We start from the raw sequence: 18,648 nt of genomic DNA on the forward strand, positions 1-18,648 counted from the left end.
GAGATTCAAGACTTAACCGAAGAGTTAACCGGAGAAACAGAGTGGCGCTACGTTGATACAAAACAGAACCCAGCTGACGTCATCACCCGGGGGATGCCCCTGGATGACCTCACCCGTCGCAATGTCTACAGTGACGGCCCCGCATTCCTAAGACTCCCGGAAGGACAGTGGCCCATGCCTATCCCGAGGGAAGCAAGTCCAGAGGAGGTGGAAAATAAGAAGCGTGTGTTCTGTGGATTGAGCACCGTAGCCTCCACCGACCCTAACATAGACGATTGCACGTCCATAGAGAGTGCACAACAAAGAACATTCCTGCGGTACCACCCGGAGTGCAAGTCCCCCGCTGATATGTCAGCAGCTAACTACGAGGAAGCAGAATTGCTTCTACTGCAGCGAGCCCAGAGAGACTCATTCCTTATGGCCTTCCGTAGATTCACATCACGGAAAGGAAGACCGTCTACCCTATTGTCCGATCATGGGACAAACTTCAAAGGCGGCGAAAGAGAGCTGAGAGAGAGCTTCCAAGCTATGGGCCCAGAACTTAAGACCCACCTCGCTCCAGCACAGGTTGATTTCCAATTCAACCCCCCAAACGCACCCCACTTCGGTGGCACTTGGGAACGAGAAGTGCGCTCCATAAAGACAGCCCTGTACGCAGTACTTGGGGCCCAGACTGTGGCGGAAGAAGTCCTAATGACAGTCCTCACGGAGATTGAGGGAGTACTTAACTCGAAGCCCCTCGGATATGTCTCCAGTGATGTGGCGGATATCGACCCAGTTACCCCCAACACACTCCTGATGGGGCGGCTAGATCCTGCATTACCCCAGACAATGTACCGGCCTGAAGAAGCGAACGGCCGACGAATGTGGAGGTACAGCCAAGTATTAGCCGACAAGTTTTGGAACAGTTTCCTACTGCACTACCTACCGTCTCTACAGACCCGCCAGAAGTGGGTAAAGGAGAGAGACAATTTGACAGAAGGAACAGTCGTCATGATTATTGATCAATCACTGCCCAGAGCTATGTGGCCGGCCGGCCGCGTAAGCAAAGTGATCACCGGTGCCGACGGCAAGGTCCGAGCAGCTGAAGTGCTCGTCCAGGGTCGCACTTACACCCGTCCCGTGGCGAGGCTCATAGAACTGCCTCGACTCCCAGACACAATCGATGATGACCATGACCCTACAACCCTATGACTTTGTGAAGTTGACTGACCCCTACAGCAAACCCTTATGTGTAAATAGACAACGCGATTAATCTGTCTCTGTTTAACTGATTAGGTCTGGGACCTATTCAGGGGGTGGCTGTTGTGAAGGGCCAGATTAAACCGAATATATATATTTATTTATATATATATATTTAATTGTATTTGTATATTCTCTAATATTCCCTGATATCCCTTGTATATTCCTTGTACAATATGCATTGAATATCCATTCTAGCCTACTGAACATCCCATAATAGTCTCCATTCTACTATTGGTCGAGACCTTGGTGCCAGGCTGCCATACCCCTCAGACCCAGTTCAAACGTACCGCTCCACATGTACGAACAAGTCCTAGTTCCGCGTAGGAATCTGGCTACCGCACCACTAATGGGACTATTTGTTCATAGTGCGTATATATACTGCGCTACTAAAGTAGGACTTTCTTTTCAGTCCAGTTTCTTACCCTCCAATAGAGTCACAGACGTAAAGCCTCCCCGCGACGCCACGTGTGGGAGTAAGGCCAAGTTCGCCTACCATCGGTATTGAGACATCGTGTATATTAATATTTGAATGGTCATATTTGGCACTATATCGTCGAGTTGGACGTGGTCTGTTGAGCTAATAATAGTCTGTTAATGTATGGTGCTTCGTGCGGTGAGAATACTACCGTAGTCAGTACCCCATCGTTTCGGGCAGAGAACTGGCTGCTTACCCAGGGTGGTTGACCCCACGTGAAGCTGCACCCGAGGAGCCCCAGAGCCGACGAGCGAGTGGACCTGTATACCGGATTATTCTACCGACGACAGCCCGCCTTCCCAGGCACGGATTATGCTTTGTATACTTTGATTATTCCATGGATAAAGACCCCCGACACTGCCGTGTGTTGGAACCCCCCCCCCTGGAGAGGACGCAAGGTGAGGAGACGCTCTGCAAGACGAGGTCGCTTCACGTCTCTCCTCCGTGGACCGGATGACGCCGGCCCACAAAGAGTCCACCTGCTTTCATCTGTGGTCCAAGGATCGCCGGCGCATTGAACGGCACTACAGTGGGTTCACCTGGGATACCCTTGGCCGGATGAGGCAGTCGGATTCTACCCCCCCCCCTTCCTACTCCTGTCGGCTTACAAGCGACCGGATTAACCCCCTCTAGTGTATCCAGTATATAATCATTGAAGTATCATTGCTATTATTCCTTAAACTATTCCAGGTCGTATATGTACCACCTGCGCCTTCAGAGATTGGACATTCTCTATTGATATACCGACGAATACTCTTGCCATAAAAGTGCATACTAATTCCATTCATAAATGTGATTGATTTGATTAAGTGCTTGCTCTACACACCATCGCTGTGTAGAAATAAAGACCTATTTCTAATTCGTACATTTGTGTTGGATCCGTTTCATCTACGTGACAGTGTTCATCATAATATATTTATGCCGTGTACTGGGTGGCCGAATATTAAGTACAAAGGTAGTGGTAGTAAGTATCATATCTAGTAATACAGTCAGGGAATTGTACCCCTCAGTTACAGTTAAGGTTAGAGTTTGGAATCAGGGCTGGTGGTCTATCGCCCTGCTCTAAACCAGTGGTTCCCAAACTGTGGTGCGCGCAACCCGTGTGGTGTGCGAGCGCCCTCTAGGTGGTGCGTGACATGAAAAGGCTAATGGTGGTAAACATTTATTTATTTTGTATTTTTATTTTTTTTGCAATAACATTTCATACAAATCTTAGTCAAACCTTTAGTATTATGGATATTAAACATGCTGGCAGAGTACAATCATCCATGTTGTCGTGAACATTTTAATTAAATAAGGAAATTCCCTATCCATAGTCGCCGTGGGAAGAGATAAAATAAAAAATAAAATATGTGCACGGAGACCAGCAACAATTTTTTCTAACAGAAACCCATTGGGGGGTGCGTCAGCTAGGTTGGGAGGTGACAGGGGGTGCACGGCCAAAAAAGTTTGGGAACCGCTGCTCTAAACCAAACTCTAACCTTAACCAACTTCGAAAGAGTCGCCAAGCTCAACCAGTGATAGAACTAGGCGTAACACGATTGGCGCTGAGAGAAACGTCAGTGGCCAATCAGATCGCGGAACCCGAACGCGGAAGTGAAAGTGCATTAGGGAAAATATACACGCGTCCTGGTCGTTGTAAACTACGACTCCTACTGGTAGATCTGGGTGCCTGTTCAGCAGGGAGGGGATCTGGGGGAAATAGCGTGAAATGGAGTTCCCCCAGTGAAACTCCTCGCTGTCAGGTGAAAAGAAGCGGCTGGCGACTCCACATGTATCGGAGGAGGCATGTGGTAGTTCTACACCCTCCCCAGGCTGACAGTGGGGCAATGCGCGCAACGACCAGGAAGGGAATTGGCATAACGACTAAATTGGGATGGGTGAAAAATACAGAAAGCCTGAAGGCATGAATAAACATTGAGCCTCGTTAGTTTTATGCATCTGGGTGTATCATGGAGAGACACACTTCCTCTTTTTCCTCATCCTTAGTCTGTACTGCACTCTTCTGTTTGTCCGTGTGTTTGTTTCTCCTGTCAGGGTGTGACATTCCGGGTGGAGAAAGACGACCTGGTAATTGCCAGAATCCTCCACGGTGGCATGATTGACAGGTAGCGTAATCTTTTCCAGACATTTGATATAATTATATGTTACGGTAGACGGTGTAGGAAAACGGCGATTGTACAGATTTCTCTGGAAATCACTATGTTCCCCAACTCCACGGTGAATGTGTGTATTAACCAGTTATTATGCACATGGCTATTCCCCGGCCAGATGGGAAATATAGGTGACAATCACACATTTCCCTGTTAAAGGAACACTCTAACATGTTGGGAAATTAACTTACCGTCTTCTCCAGAGAAAGATAGATACCAGTCTCCTCTCTGTGCGTTCAGTAGAAAGCTATCTGGCTGCATGTTAGCCTAGCTTAGCACAATGAATGGAAGCGGACATGACCGGTTAGCCTTCGGGAGAGGTGTTAGTTGGACAATGCCTAGGCTAACCGCTCACGTCCGCTTCCATTCATTGTGCTAAAAGAAAATAATAATATCGCTGCTGGCGGGACAAAACATCATAACTCCAAAAACCCAACTTTTCAGCAGATGAAAAAAACGAACACAGATTTGAGGGCGAATAGAGTTACGAGGTTTAGACAGATGATTGGTTTAATGCTTTCCCATTGTGTAGACTTTGTAAAACCACACACACATGGAGGATGATCTACTGAGTTGATAAAAAAATATATATATATGGAGTTAGGAGGTTTTGTGCCGCCAGCAGCGATATATAATAATAATACAATTTACCAGGAAACTCCCATTGAGATTAAGAACCTCTTTTACAGGAGAGACCTGATAAAGACAACCAGCAGCAGCAGAAGTAAAAACACGTAGTTACAGACAGAAACACAAAGGAGAAAAAAAGAGAACTCACATTTCAAAAGAGAAATTTCTAGGAGTCAGTTGCGTTACCAGGTGAATTAAAAACACGGACCTTCTAATAGAAATAGAATAGAAAAAGGCGAAGCAGCGCCTCTACCACCTGAGACAGTTAAGGAAGTTCAGAGTATCTGGGAAGATACTCCAGTCCTTCTACTCCGGAGCTGTAGAGAGCATCTTGACTGGAAACATCACTGCCTGGTATGGAAACAGCACGGCACAGGACAAGAAGGCCCTACAGAGAGTGGTGCGCTCAGCCGAGCGTACTACGGGTATTGCACTACCACCCCTGCAGGTTCTATACAACAAGAGGTGCAAATCCAGAGCCTGCCGAATAATGAAAGACCCACACCACCCCAACAACAGCCTGTTCATGCTGCTGAGGTCAGGCAGACGCCTGCGAACCCCAGCTACGAGGACAGAGAGACTTCGGCTCAGCTTCTTCCCCCAGGCCATCAGAGACTTGAACACTGAACTCTCCACACACAAGCACACATGAGCACACACACGACACACACACTGTACACGCTCACACACTAGCAGCCACTTTAACATGAGCAAGCACACACTCATGCTGCACACGCCCACACTTATGGCCACTAAGGAAAGGTCACTTTAAATATAGTATAGTAACAATAACAGTGTATTGCACTACCAAAGGACCTAGCATGTCCTCCATGCTCTGTAAATAACTTATGTACAAATACCGATATGCCCTACTATGTTACTTGTTTATTGCACAATGTTGTTTTATTGGATTCTATTATATGTTGTTACTACTGTATTGCACATCGTTGCAGGCAAGACCACCCGCATTTCATTGTATACTTGTATGCCGTGACAAATAAAACTCTTGACTTGGCTTATCAGCACATCATGAAACATGCCTTCACCGAGGAGGAACTTGGTGAAATGAGGACTTTCATGGAGAAGGTAGCTGATGGGAAGATGGGAGCCAGACACACAGATCCAGTAGTGGCACTGTTTTAACAGCGGTTTGAAGAAACCTTCAAAAGACTTGCTGAAGGAGGAAGAACGCCTGCTCTCTGGGTGCAGTACCACTACATGGTAGATGTCATCAAGGTCTTCATCAGAACTGAGTGGCTTGCAGATCACAACGGCCACCTGTGCTGCATTGTTAGCAGGATGCTGGACATCTTTGCGGCTGCAGGACATCATCAATATGCCAAGGGTGCACGGCTGTACTGTCAACTCATGAAGCAACTCGAAACTTTGCCTGCTTACAAGGAGACATTAGAAAGTGTCACTGCCCATGGAAACCACGTCATCCGTTACTCCAGCCATGATTGGTCCGGCACCTGGTGTGACATCTGTATCGAGCAGACATTGATGAAGGCGGCCAAGTCAGAAGGTGGACTGAGCAGAGGGAGGATGAGACAGTGATGCTGGGTGCCGCTCACCCTCAGTCACTTGTCACTTCTCCAATGTCAACCAGCGCATGGAGGAAAGTGTCAAGAAACATGCTCCGCTCCACAGAGACCTTGGCAAAACACAGATGAAGAGAGATGCTGAAGCAATTGAACTTGCCCTCCAATGGTTTGAGGAGAACAACCCATTCGACCCCGATTGGAGACAAGGAGATTGTGTCTTTCTCAACAGGATTCAGGAGCACAGGAGATGACCCAGTCAATAATGAGAGAGCAGCAGAAATAGGGAGAGATGGAACCGACCATGGAAGTGAAGTCAAAGGTACAAGCCCTGTCATCATCACTCAAAGATTCCCAAGATCAACGAGAAGAAGATACTCACTCAAGTTGTTCAACCGACTGATCATTTTTGCCCAACGGGATATGACAGTTGAGACAAGCTTGGAGTATGAGCTGACTCCCTCTTCAGCAATAAATATCAGAAAATGAACAAGGCGAACAAGGCAGGCTTTTCCAAGACTAGCCTGAAGGAGTTAACTGATCCGCTTGACCTCACTAACCAATCCTGCTCTACTCTTATAGTTGATGGCGGATGGCTTCTCTACATGGTAAAGTGGGAACCAGGGCCCTCATGCATCAACGTGTTCTACGCACAGATCTGTGCTTACCCTGTGCGTACGATCATTTCTAAGCAAAGAGTGGGATTCATCAACTTCAACTTGAACTTGACTTCGTGCTTACATCTACGCACAGGTCAGACCTGGCGTACCTAGCTCCCAGTGGTAGAATATATTATTACAACAAGGAAATGAGCTTCTGTGCATAATACATTTACATTTACATTTAGTCATTTAGCTGACGCTTTTATCCAAAGCGACTTACAAGTTCTGTACGACAAGCCATCAGGAAGGGCACAACTCTATCAGCTGAGCAACAATGTTCATCAAAGTGTTGAGTGCTACAGTGTAGGTTAGTTTATTAGGACAAGTGCATGACAGTACGGTTAGTTAGGGTTAGATTTTTTTATTGTTTTTTTTTTTTTTTTTTTCAGATAATGGTTGAAGAAGTGCGTCTTTAGTCGACGGCGAAAGATTGGACGTGATTCGGCTGTCCTAACTGGGGTGGGTAGTTCATTCCACCATTGTGGGGCAAGGACTGAGAATAGGCGACTTCTCTTTGATGACCCTCCCGGAGCTTGGATAGGAGTAGGTCTGAGGCGGCCAGAAGATGCAGAGCGTAGGGGTCTTGAGGGTGTGTAGTTAGAGACCATTGACCGGAGGTAGGCGGGAGCGGTTCCCTTTGCCGCACGGTATGCTAGGTCGAGGGCCTTGAAGCGGATTCGTGCAGCAATGGGGAGCCAGTGCAGGTCCCTAAGAAGTGGGGTGACATGGGCCGACTTCGGTAGGTTTGAGATCAGGCGGGCCGCTGCGTTCTGAATGAGTTGAAGAGGCTTAGTGGCAGTGGCCGGGAGGCCAGCGAGCAGTGCATTGCAGTAGTCGAGGCGGGAGATGACTGTTGATTGGACGAGGAGTTGGGTGGCTTCTTTTGTCAGGAAGGGGCGTATCCTTCTGACGTTGCTCAGGAGGAATCGGCAGGTTCTGGTCGTCGCTGCGATGTGAGCAGAGAAGTTCAACTGGTCGTCGAGGACAACACCAAGGTTCTTGGCGGTCGGGGACGCAGTCACAGCTGTATTCTCGACTGTGATTGAAAGGTCGGTTAGGGGGGAGGATTTGGCCGGCAGGTGGAGCAATTCTGTTTTGCTTAGGTTCAGTTTGAGGTGGTTGGACGTCATCCAGGCTGAGATGTCGGACAGACAGGCCGAGATCCGCTCAGAGACGTGGATATCTGAGGGAGGGAAGGAGAGGAAGAGTTGAGTATCGTCGGCATAACAATGGTAGGAGAAGCCATGAGACGTGATAATGTTACCCAGTGATTTAGTGTAGAGGGAGAAGAGAAGGGGTCCTAAAACCGAGCCCTGGGGGACAGGGGGCGGGTGGCCGACAGGGTCCCTCTCCATGACACTTGGTAGGAGCGGTCATTGAGGTATGATGACAGCCATGTCAGCGCAGAGCCAGCCACTCCCATTCCTGCGAGGGCCGCAAGGAGGATCTGGTGGTTGACTGTGTCGAAGGCTGCAGATAGATCTAGGAGAATCAGGACAGAGGAGAGGCCTTTCGCTTTTGCTAAGTGAAGTGCCTCTGTGACCGCAATGAGGGCTGTCTCTGTGGAGTGACCAGTCCTGAAGCCTGACTGATTAGGGTCTAGGAGGTCATTCTGTAAGAGATAAGCAGTAAGTTGGTTGGATACAGCACGTTCAAGTGTTTTAGAAAGGAAGGAGAGAAGAGAGACAGGACGGTAGTTGCCTATGACGGTAGGGTTCAGGGTTGGTTTTTTTATGAGCGGCGTGACTCTGGCTTGTTTTAGGGAGGTGGGGACCACCCCCGAGTTGAGTGAGGAGTTGATGGTTGCAGTTAGGAATGGGAGGATGTCTGGTGCTATGGTCTGGAGGAGTGGGGAGGGTAGCTGGTCCAGCTGGCAAGTAGTCGGACGGTTTGACGTTACCAGTGTCAGGGTCTCTGCTTCTGTAATGGGAGAGAAAGATGACAGAGTGAAGGATGAGGTTCTCGATTCAGCATTTGGAATGGGTGGGGGTTGGGAGAAGGAGCTGCGGATGTTCTCCACTTTTTCCTCAAAGAAGATCGCAAAGTCTTCGGCAGAGAAAGATGAGGGAGGGGGGGGTGGGGGGGGAGTGAGGAGGGAGGACATGGTAGCATGCAGTTTGCGAAGATTCTTGGCAGAGGCCTCGATCCTATGGTGGAAGAAAGAAGCTTTGGCATTAGTGATGGTTTTGGAGAATGTTAACAAGAGGTTGTGATATGTGTCGATGTCAGCAGTGAGGCGTGACTTTCTATACTTCCTTTCAGCTGCTCTCAGGACCTGTCTTTGTTCTCTCACTGGATCTGTCAGCCATGGACTGGGTGGGGAACGGCGGGCAGGTTTCTCAACGAGGGGACAGAGCTTGTCGAAGGAGGTTGCAAGGGCTGAAAGGAGGGTGGAGGTTGCCATCTCTGTGGAGAGAGCAGAGAAGGTGTCACTCAAAGGTAGAGCGGATAGTATGTCAGAGGAGAGGGTGGAGGGGGATAGGGAGGGCAGGTTGCGTCTGAGTGAGACTGTTTGAGTTGGGGTGAAGACCTTTCGGTTAAGCATGAGAGTTAGTGAGAAGGATATGAAGGAATGGTCAGATACATGTAGGGGAGTTACCGTGGTGTTAATGATGCTGGAGTTACGGGAAAATATGAGATCCAAGGAGTTGCCTGCTTTGTGGGTGGGAGGCATGGCAGTGGGAGTCAGGTCAAACGATTGTAGGAGGGAGACTACTATGACTGACTGAGATGAGTCAGGCAGGTTGAAGTCGCCCAGTAGAAGGAGAGGGGTACCATCTTCCGGTAAGGAGCTAAGAAGCATGTCCAGCTCATCTGTGAAGTGATCGAGTGTACCTGGAGGGCGGTAGAGTGTAACAATGGTGAGATTGAAAGGATTAGAGACAGATACTGCATGATATTCGAGAGAGGAGAGTGACAGTTCTGGGAGTGGTGTTACGTTTGTAGCCCATGAAGGAGATGTCATGAGGGCAGTGCCTCCACCCCGTCTGGAAGGTCGAGGTGTGTGAGTGAAGTTATAGTTTGTAGATAATGCTGCAGGTGTTGATGAGTTATTGGGGGTTATCCAGGTCTCAGTTAGAGCCAGGAGCTGCAGATTTAGACTATGGGCGTAGGCAGTAATGAAGTCAGCTTTCTTGACTGCTGATTGACAATTCCATAAGCCTCCCCGTACTGTGACAGGTGTATTAGTGGCTGTAGGAGGGTAGGAGAGATTAGCCGGGTTGCTAGCAAACTGGCGTGGATGGGTAGAGTCAGTTCTGGAGGAGCAGATTGTGGATATAGGTATGTGACACATTGTCTTGTCAAGAGTGGCAGGGAGGAAGTAGAGAGATAGCAGTGTGGGAGGGAAATATAGGATTATGGTGTACTTAGCACTGGGTGGATCGGTGGATCCCTCGGCGGAGAACTCCAGGAAAACTCCTCCTCTTTGTCCCTCTTCGTTTCTCGACGCTTCGCTGACGCTACACCAGCAAGCCTTTAAATCACTATCACTATCACTATCACTAATTAGTGCTGTCTTAACACCTGGCCCTTAATGGGGGCACTTAACAAAACAAAATGGCCGTTTTAAACACGCCCCTTTAATCAAGTCAGCTGGTTCCTCACTTTTAAGATTCACTAATAAACTTAAAATGGCTTACCCTAGTTTTCAGTATAAAGCAATGTTTCTCAGTGAGTGTGTCCTGTCCTTCCTTAACAGAGCCCAGTACAGAGTGATTTCAACACAGTGTGGACCTCTGCTTTTAAACAGGGCAGGCTCTTAATGGCTCACTCAGCAAATCAGATGCTACTAGTAAACAGGAAACAGTCCCTTAATGGGGGCACTTAACTAAACAAAATGGCCGTTTTAAACACGCCCCTTTAATCAAGTCAGCTGGTTCCTCACTTTTAAGATTCACTAATAAACTTAAAATGGCTTACCCTAGTTTTCAGTATAAAGCAATGTTTCTCAGTGAGTGTGTCCTGTCCTTCCTTAACAGAGCCCAGTACAGAGTGATTTCAACACAGTGTGGACCTCTGCTTTTAAACAGGGCAGGCTCTTAATGGCTCACTCAGCAAATCAGATGCTACTAGTAAACAGGAAACAGTCCCTTAATGGGGGCACTTAACTAAACAAAATGGCCGTTTTAAACACGCCCCTTTAATCAAGTCAGCTGGTTCCTCACTTTTAAGATTCACTAATAAACTTAAAATGGCTTACCCTAGTTTTCAGTATAAAGCAATGTTTCTCAGTGAGTGTGTCCTGTCCTTCCTTAACAGAGCCCAGTACAGAGTGATTTCAACACAGTGTGGACCTTCTGCTTTTAAACAGGGCAGGCTCTTAATGGCTCACTCAGCAAATCAGATGCTACTAGTAAACAGGAAACAGTCCCTTAATGGGGGCACTTAACTAAACAAAATGGCCGTTTTAAACACGCCCCTTTAATCAAGTCAGCTGGTTCCTCACTTTTAAGATTCACTAATAAACTTAAAATGGCTTACCCTAGTTTTCAGTATAAAGCAATGTTTCTCAGTGAGTGTGTCCTGTCCTTCCTTAACAGAGCCCAGTACAGAGTGATTTCAACACAGTGTGGACCTCTGCTTTTAAACAGGGCAGGCTCTTAATGGCTCACTCAGCAAATCAGATGCTACTAGTAAACAGGAAACAGTCCCTTAATGGGGGCACTTAACTAAACAAAATGGCCGTTTTAAACACGCCCCTTTAATCAAGTCAGCTGGTTCCTCACTTTTAAGATTCACTAATAAACTTAAAATGGCTTACCCTAGTTTTCAGTATAAAGCAATGTTTCTCAGTGAGTGTGTCCTGTCCTTCCTTAACAGAGCCCAGTACAGAGATAATAATAACACCGGCATGTTCTGTACGAACCGTAGTTCATTATAGTTCATTGTAGAATAGCAACAGTAGTGTAATTATGGTCAAAACCCTATAAATAGCATTTGGAATAATAGATCTTTCTCTCAGAATGAATGCAGCATGGTTTATATAGCGTTATCGGAATATACGGGGTGTAGGCTACTGACTGACTGCGCTCCGCGTAGCTTGATTGATTGATTGATTGAAAAGTTTATTAACAGATTGCAGAATGGGTACAGTACAGTACAGCTCAGTACATACAATTGTTAATTGGGGATGCAGACCAACTTTCGTCTTGTTTACATCAGGGTCCCCCATTTTCAATTCATCATAAATCATAAAGCTCAACTCGTTATTATTCTGCGCAGACCGCAGAAACACGGGAACGTTTTGATTATATTTAAAAGGCTTTACGTTAAACGAAACAAGTGGAACTTCGAAGCTGTAAGCAGAATACAAGTCATATGAATATAGTGTTCTTCCCCCTTTTTACTGTATAAGAAAGAATAGAAAACGCATTGCAATGACACTATAGTGGACAGACTATGTATATGATGGGATTCAAGTTCATGTATTGAAAGGCAGGCTATCATACATGCAGTGAGATTCATTGTTCTTGTATATGCTCTTGTATTATATTGTTTATATAGGCTACCCAATACTGACATCAAAATAGATTGTAGTATGCCTCTAGAAATCATATGCAGCAGGTAGAAAATTGACGGGAGATCCATCGCGATTTGGAATAAAATTGAGGGAACTTTAATCCCTGGGGTATTAATCAAACAACACGGGAAAAGGCAGTCATATTCCAGCACGGTCTTTATTAGCCAACAACAAAATAGATGCATCTAAAAATCATATAGCCAATCGAACACAACTAATAAAGGCTTTCATATTCCAGCACGGTTATAATGACACACAAACAGTGGTCAACGAACGGTCTTTATTAGTATTTTGAGCTGTCCAGGCAGAATTGCAGCAATGGTCTTAGGGAGCCGTTGATATCTGACATCACCGTTTACGAGTCCGCCTTTTATTTATCCCACAATACGCGATAGTGTCTTCTTGGTTCGACAGCAGTGAATTCTCCGTGGAGTTTCTCAGGGTTCCGCTCGGGTCCGTCCATTATTTCACATCCCATGGGGGGTGTTTCCTCATTTTCATGACCATATATGGATAATCATGCACGAGCATTGACGGTAGAACAAAGTGGTATTCATCAACACGGAGGACCATAGAGCCTGCGTACGCACGTGTGATGAATGCCGACTTCCCTGTGCGTACGCTAGTTCTACATTCCGTGCTTACGTGTGGAAGTAGGTCAAGTTCTACGTCCACATTGATGCATGAGGGCCAAGGTCAGGAGATTGCCAACAGTTACTTGAGCTACGTACAGTGTCTTGGCCGCCGCTCTCAGAAGATCATTGTGGTCTTTGATGGCTACAGCCAATCACCAAAAGATCATGACCACATCCGGCGCACTAAGAAGTCATGCTGTGATCTCCACATTTGACCGGATATGATACACTGGACACCAAGAGCAAAGTTCCTGGACAACACCAATAACAAGAGTGAGCTAATCCACCTCCTCTCTTCAACATTCAGAAAACATAACATCACAGTGGAGCAGTGTGACAATGATGCTGACACTTCGATTGTGAGAGAGGCATTGGCCACTGCTACAGATGACTGCTTTGGGTGAAATTCGACACAACATGTTCTGACGGAAGGCAGCGGCAGGGCTGATCAAACCAGAAACTCTACCTCCAACAGAGGGTGCAGCTGCACAGCATTCTATCCGTGCCTACCTACAAACCCAGGACTGGATCCTTCTGCAGAGTATGTCTCTGAACCCCAGTGACTATGGATGGACATTAGGTGTACATGGCTATGAGCCAGTCCCAACACAAGACCCCATGGCTCCTGAGGAGCTACTGCAGTTCACAAGCTGCAACTGTAACAGAGATTGCAGCAACCGGTGGTGCAGCTGCAAGAGGAATGGCGTTAAGTGCATCTCAGCATGTGGAGTCTGTAAAGGAATTTCATGCAAGAATTGTGGTCATGATGGTGGTGAGTCTGGAGAAGACTCAGAGATTGACTCCTGAAGTGATCAGCACTTGTAACAACTTGTAACTACAAATAAAGCTACTTTCGAATTTAAATATAAGAGTGGGCATGGCGTTTTTCAACCAAGGAATGATTTGAGTGAAAAATACATGATTGCAATCAACTCAGAATCATGAAAACCCCTAGTTTGACCCCTCACAAGTTACCCAAGGCCAAACAGAACATTTTAGATTTTTCGAAAATCGGTATTCGGTACCTCAACTTTGAGCAGTTGTTACGAAAAAACATACAGGATTTGAACTTCAACTTTTTAATACATCTTACTACACACCTTTACAAACACATTAGTGAAGAAATTGATTGGTAAGGATTTAGTTTGCAGATTTTCATATTTCCCTTACTATAAGGAATCTGCCTCTAAATCCTCAGGTTTGAGTTTTAGAGCTCTAGGTTTTGGACAGGCTGCTTTTGTATATAAGAATTTGTTCTTAATTGCTTGCCTGGATAAATAAAGGTTAATTTTTTTTCTTTTTTTTAAACATTTCACTACCACACTACCAAAGGGTTAACCCTTTCACTGCGACAATACAGAAGGTTAACCCTTTCACTGCCACATGACAAAGGGTTAACCCTTTCACTGCGACAATACAGAATGTTAACCCTTTCACTGCCACACAACAAAGGGTTAACCCTTTCACAACCACAATACAGAAGGTTAACCCTTTCACTGCCGCACGACAATGGGTTAACCCTTTCACCACCACACTACAGAAGGTTGTGAAAGGGTTAACCTTCTGTAGTGTGGTGGTGAGAGGGTTAATGTGGGTGGAAAAGGCAACGAGGCTGGCCACGTGGATCAATAAGAACTGGCTGCATCGCCCACCGTGCACTGCCTTTGATCTCTGAGCACTTTGTAGCAGATCTTGGCTACTTTGTTAAATTTTATTTGATTGGCTGATTCAGCGCGCTTATAGCTGGATGTTGTGATGTCATGATTGATTGATTGAAAACTTTATTAACAGATTGCAGAATGGGTACGATACAGTACAGCTCAATACAAAACAAACTGTTAAGAGGATGCAGACCAGAAAAAGACTTTCGTCTTGTTTACATCGGGGTCCCCCATTTTCAATTAATCAGGACATTTATGACATACACGACAAACAGATATACAGAACTGTGTAGTAAAAAGAGATCATAACGAATATATACATCCGAAGGGGAAGAAACTGTACATTGTAAGTTATCAGGTTATCTTCTTTTTTTTAACAACTGACAGGAAATTGTAGTGGAAAATGTTCTTTTTTTTAAAAAAATTTTTAGCGTTTATCGCTTTTCTGGTCAAGCATGACCGACAGAAACAGGTTGAAATGGGATGTAGAGCAGGGGAAGACATTCTGAGAAATGACGGCGGGTCCGGGAATCGAACTTGTGTCCCCAGATCCGTGACGAGCACGATTTTCCCCGACTCAGAAATAGTGCCGAGATATGCGGTGAGCTACGGGAGCTCCCGTGGAAAATGTTCTTATAACAATGAAATACGTATTATCTGTGTGATTCAACACAAAGTTTATATTCAGACAAAGTCGTTATTCAGACTAAACAAAGATTGCTTAATCACTCAATCAATGATTTCTGGGAAATGACAAGGGAGAGTGTCAACTGTGAGGAGGGGAGGGTCGCTGTGTTCCTGACGGGGACACGGGGGCCTCTACTGACCCGTGACCCTTGTGTCACGATGAGACGATGACTGACGTAGCACTCTCTGACAGTATAAATATCTGTGAATATTGCGCAAGCGGGTAGTGGCTAAAATTCAGAGAGCGCTGAAATAAGGAGTCCAAGCTGAGGCTGATAGTCGATCAGAAGTTAAAGTATAGTTTATGAAAGTTTGCTGCAACAAAGAGCACATCCCTAACACAGAGTACACAGAGGAAGTCTGTCCAAGGAGATGCTGCCCCCAAATCAAAATACTAGGTGTTTTATACCGTATTTCTCCCACGTACATATGCCAGCTGCACAATTTAGCTGAACAGAATGGCCTTCACCTTTGACATGATGGAGTGGGATTAAACAGATACCAACATGGAGCAGGATGTTCCTTAAGCAATGCCACTGTCACCTTACCCAAACATTCAGACATGACAGGAAAGGAAGCGCTTTTAAGGCTTGTCCGGGAAGTACTTTTAAGGCTCGTCCGGGAAGTACTTTTAAGGCTTGTCCGGGATGTACTTTTAACTCTTTCAGCGCCAGCCGCTTTAGCTATCCTTGTACCTACTGCGCCACCGCTTTTAAGAGATAGGGATTTTCACTGTGTGTCGCGGTGTTTACAGGGCTATATCTATATTCTATATTATAGCTATGGAGACAATACTATGGCTCATTTGACATTAACTATCCATCATTCAACATGTAGAAAAAAAAATTCAATGTTTGCGTGTTATACCGTGGTGAATATTGTATAGTTTCAGAGTGATCCTGGCTAATTCCTGGTAACTGTGCGATGGAGCGATACGTGAATTTTGCTAAAAGCGTTGGCGTTGCTCGCCTAGACACACTACTATTTCCAGGTATATAATAGGTATTATGTTTCATAAAGAATATTCCAATTGTCTGAACGCGATTTCCAGTTTTGTTGTCCATCGGGTCCCCAACATAATCCGGCACAACACATGCATCGAGGGGCCATGGACGCGTTCCAATGTGATCAGGTGAACCGCTACACCTGCCTGGACCAAAAAAAAGAGGAAATTAGATGTAACACACAGTGTGAAATAAGGTTTCAAAGGGCGGGCGATACTGCCACCTAGCAGGATGCGGCCGGTATTGCACTCTAGGGATCTCAGAATGATTTCCTATGGTAACACCGAGGTCTGTGACATTGCATAGAATAAAAAAATTGAATAAAAGAAAAAACTATGAAAACCCGACTATACTCGGGTATGGCGCTCAACCGCTGGCGAGATAACCCGACTATCATCGGGTCTGGCGCTGAATGAGTTAAGGTTTGTCCGGGAAGTACTTTTAAGGCTTGTCCGGTGACTTATGCCTGAAGACTAGAGAATACTGTCATTTAAGATGACTTAACATAAATTGAATGAAAAGGGTAAGAGAAATGAAATTGGCTATTACAAGCGCCTGTTACTTATTCTGACTCTGCAGGGTCAGACCTATTTGTAATTCCGTTTCTCCAAAGTCACGTATGAAGAAGGTCACGGTCTCCGTCTTAAGTTTTCTCCTACAAAATCAAAATGTAGTCTCTTCTAGAAACCGTTTGTAATAAATGAATATTATTATTATTATTATTATTATTATTATTATTATTATATTATTATTATTATAATTGTTATTATCTTTAGGCAAGGCCTGCTCCACGTGGGTGACATCATAAAGGAGGTGAACGGGAAGGATGTAGGGAACAACCCCACCGAGCTGCAGGAGATGCTGAAGGACTGTAGCGGTGGAATCACCCTGAAGATCCTCCCCAGCTACCGAGACGCTCCGGCCCCACCCCAGGTAACGCTCTGCCCTCCCTCCCTCCCTCCTCCCCAGCTACCGAGACACTCCAGCTCCACCGCAGGTAACGCTCTCCCCTCCCTCCCTCCCTCCCTCCCTCCCCAGCTACCGAGACGCTCCGGCCCCACCCCAGGTAACGCTCTGCCCTCCCTCCCTCCCTCCCTCCCTCCCTCCCTCCCTCCCTCCCTCCCTCCCTCCCTCCCTCCCTCCCTCCCTCCCTCCCTCCCTCCCCCTCCCTCCCCAGCTACCGAGACGCTCCGGCCCCACCCCAGGTAACGCTCCCTCCCTCCCTCCCTCCCTCCCTCCCTCCCTCCCTCCCTCCCTCCCTCCCTCCCTCCCTCCCTCCCTCCCTCCCTCCCTCCCCAGCTACCGAGACGCTCCGGCCCCACCCCAGGTAACCCTCCCTCCCTCCCTCCCTCCCTCCCTCCCTCCCCAGCTACCGAGACACTCCAGCCCCACCGCAGGTAACGCTCTCCCCTCCCTCCCTCCCTCCCTCCCTCCCTCCCTCCCTCCCTCCCTCCCTCCCTCCCTCCCTCCCTCCCCTCCCTCCCTCCCAAGCTACAGAGACACTCTGGTCCCACTGCAGGTAACGCTCTCCCTCCCCTCCCTCCCTCCCTCCCTCCCTCCTCCCTCCCTCCTCCCTCCCTCCCTCCCTCCCTCCCTCCCCTCCCTCCCCAGCTACCGAGACGCTCCGGCCCCACCCCAGGTAACGCTCCCTCCCTCCCTCCCTCCCTCCCTCCCTCCCTCCCTCCCTCCCTCCCCAGCTACCGAGACGCTCCGGCCCCACCCCAGGTAACCCCTCCCTCCCTCCCTCCCTCCCTCCTCCCTCCCCAGCTACCGAGACACTCCAGCCCCACCGCAGGTAACGCTCTCCCCTCCCTCCCTCCCTCCCTCCCTCCCTCCCAAGCTACCGAGACGCTCCGGCCCCACCCCAGGTAACGCTCTGCCCTCCCTCCCTCCCTCCCTCCCTCCCTCCCTCCCTCCCTCCCTCCCAAGCTACCGAGACGCTCCGGCCCCACCCCAGGTAACGCTCTGCCCTCCCTCCCTCCCTCCCTCCCTCCCTCCCTCCCTCCCTCCCTCCCTCCCAAGCTACCGAGACGCTCCGGCCCCACCCCAGGTAACGCTCTGCCCTCCCTCCCTCCCTCCCTCCCTCCCTCCCTCCATCCCTCCCTCCCTCCCTCCCTCCCTCCCAAGCTACCGAGACGCTCCGGCCCCACCCCAGGTAACGCTCTGCCCTCCCTCCCTCCCTCCCAAGCTACAGAGACACTCTGGTCCCACTGCAGGTAACGCTCTCCTCCCTCCCTCCCTCCCTCCCTCAAACGGGCAGGGTCGACACACACACACATATACAATCACTTTTCACAATTTCACAATCACTGGTGAAACATCCTCCAGTTGTGCCACAATTCCCGGTGCAGCAGTGTGAACCCTGGGAGTCTTATTAATAACACTCCACATGCTATCTGGGGCATTCTCTCTCTCTCTCTCTCTCTCTCTCTCT

The 18,648-nt window shown here is 47.7% G+C and overlaps 1 protein-coding gene across 2 annotated transcripts in view; it reads left to right on the forward strand.

Annotated features, from left to right (window-relative positions):
• Positions 1-18,648, forward strand: part of pals2b (protein associated with LIN7 2, MAGUK p55 family member b) — a 164,967-nt gene that overhangs the window by 108,124 nt on the left and 38,195 nt on the right. For both annotated transcript variants that reach the window (XM_084313150.1, XM_084313151.1), the window contains exons 6-7: positions 3,758-3,828; positions 16,991-17,147. In XM_084313150.1, the coding sequence (XP_084169276.1) occupies positions 3,758-3,828; positions 16,991-17,147 (228 nt within the window). The remainder of the gene's footprint in view (positions 1-3,757; positions 3,829-16,990; positions 17,148-18,648) is intronic.

The sequence above is a fragment of the Notolepis coatsorum genome (genome assembly GCF_963971535.1).
Source record: "Notolepis coatsorum genome assembly, chromosome: 4".
Taxonomy (NCBI): Eukaryota; Metazoa; Chordata; class Actinopteri; order Aulopiformes; family Paralepididae; genus Notolepis; species Notolepis coatsorum.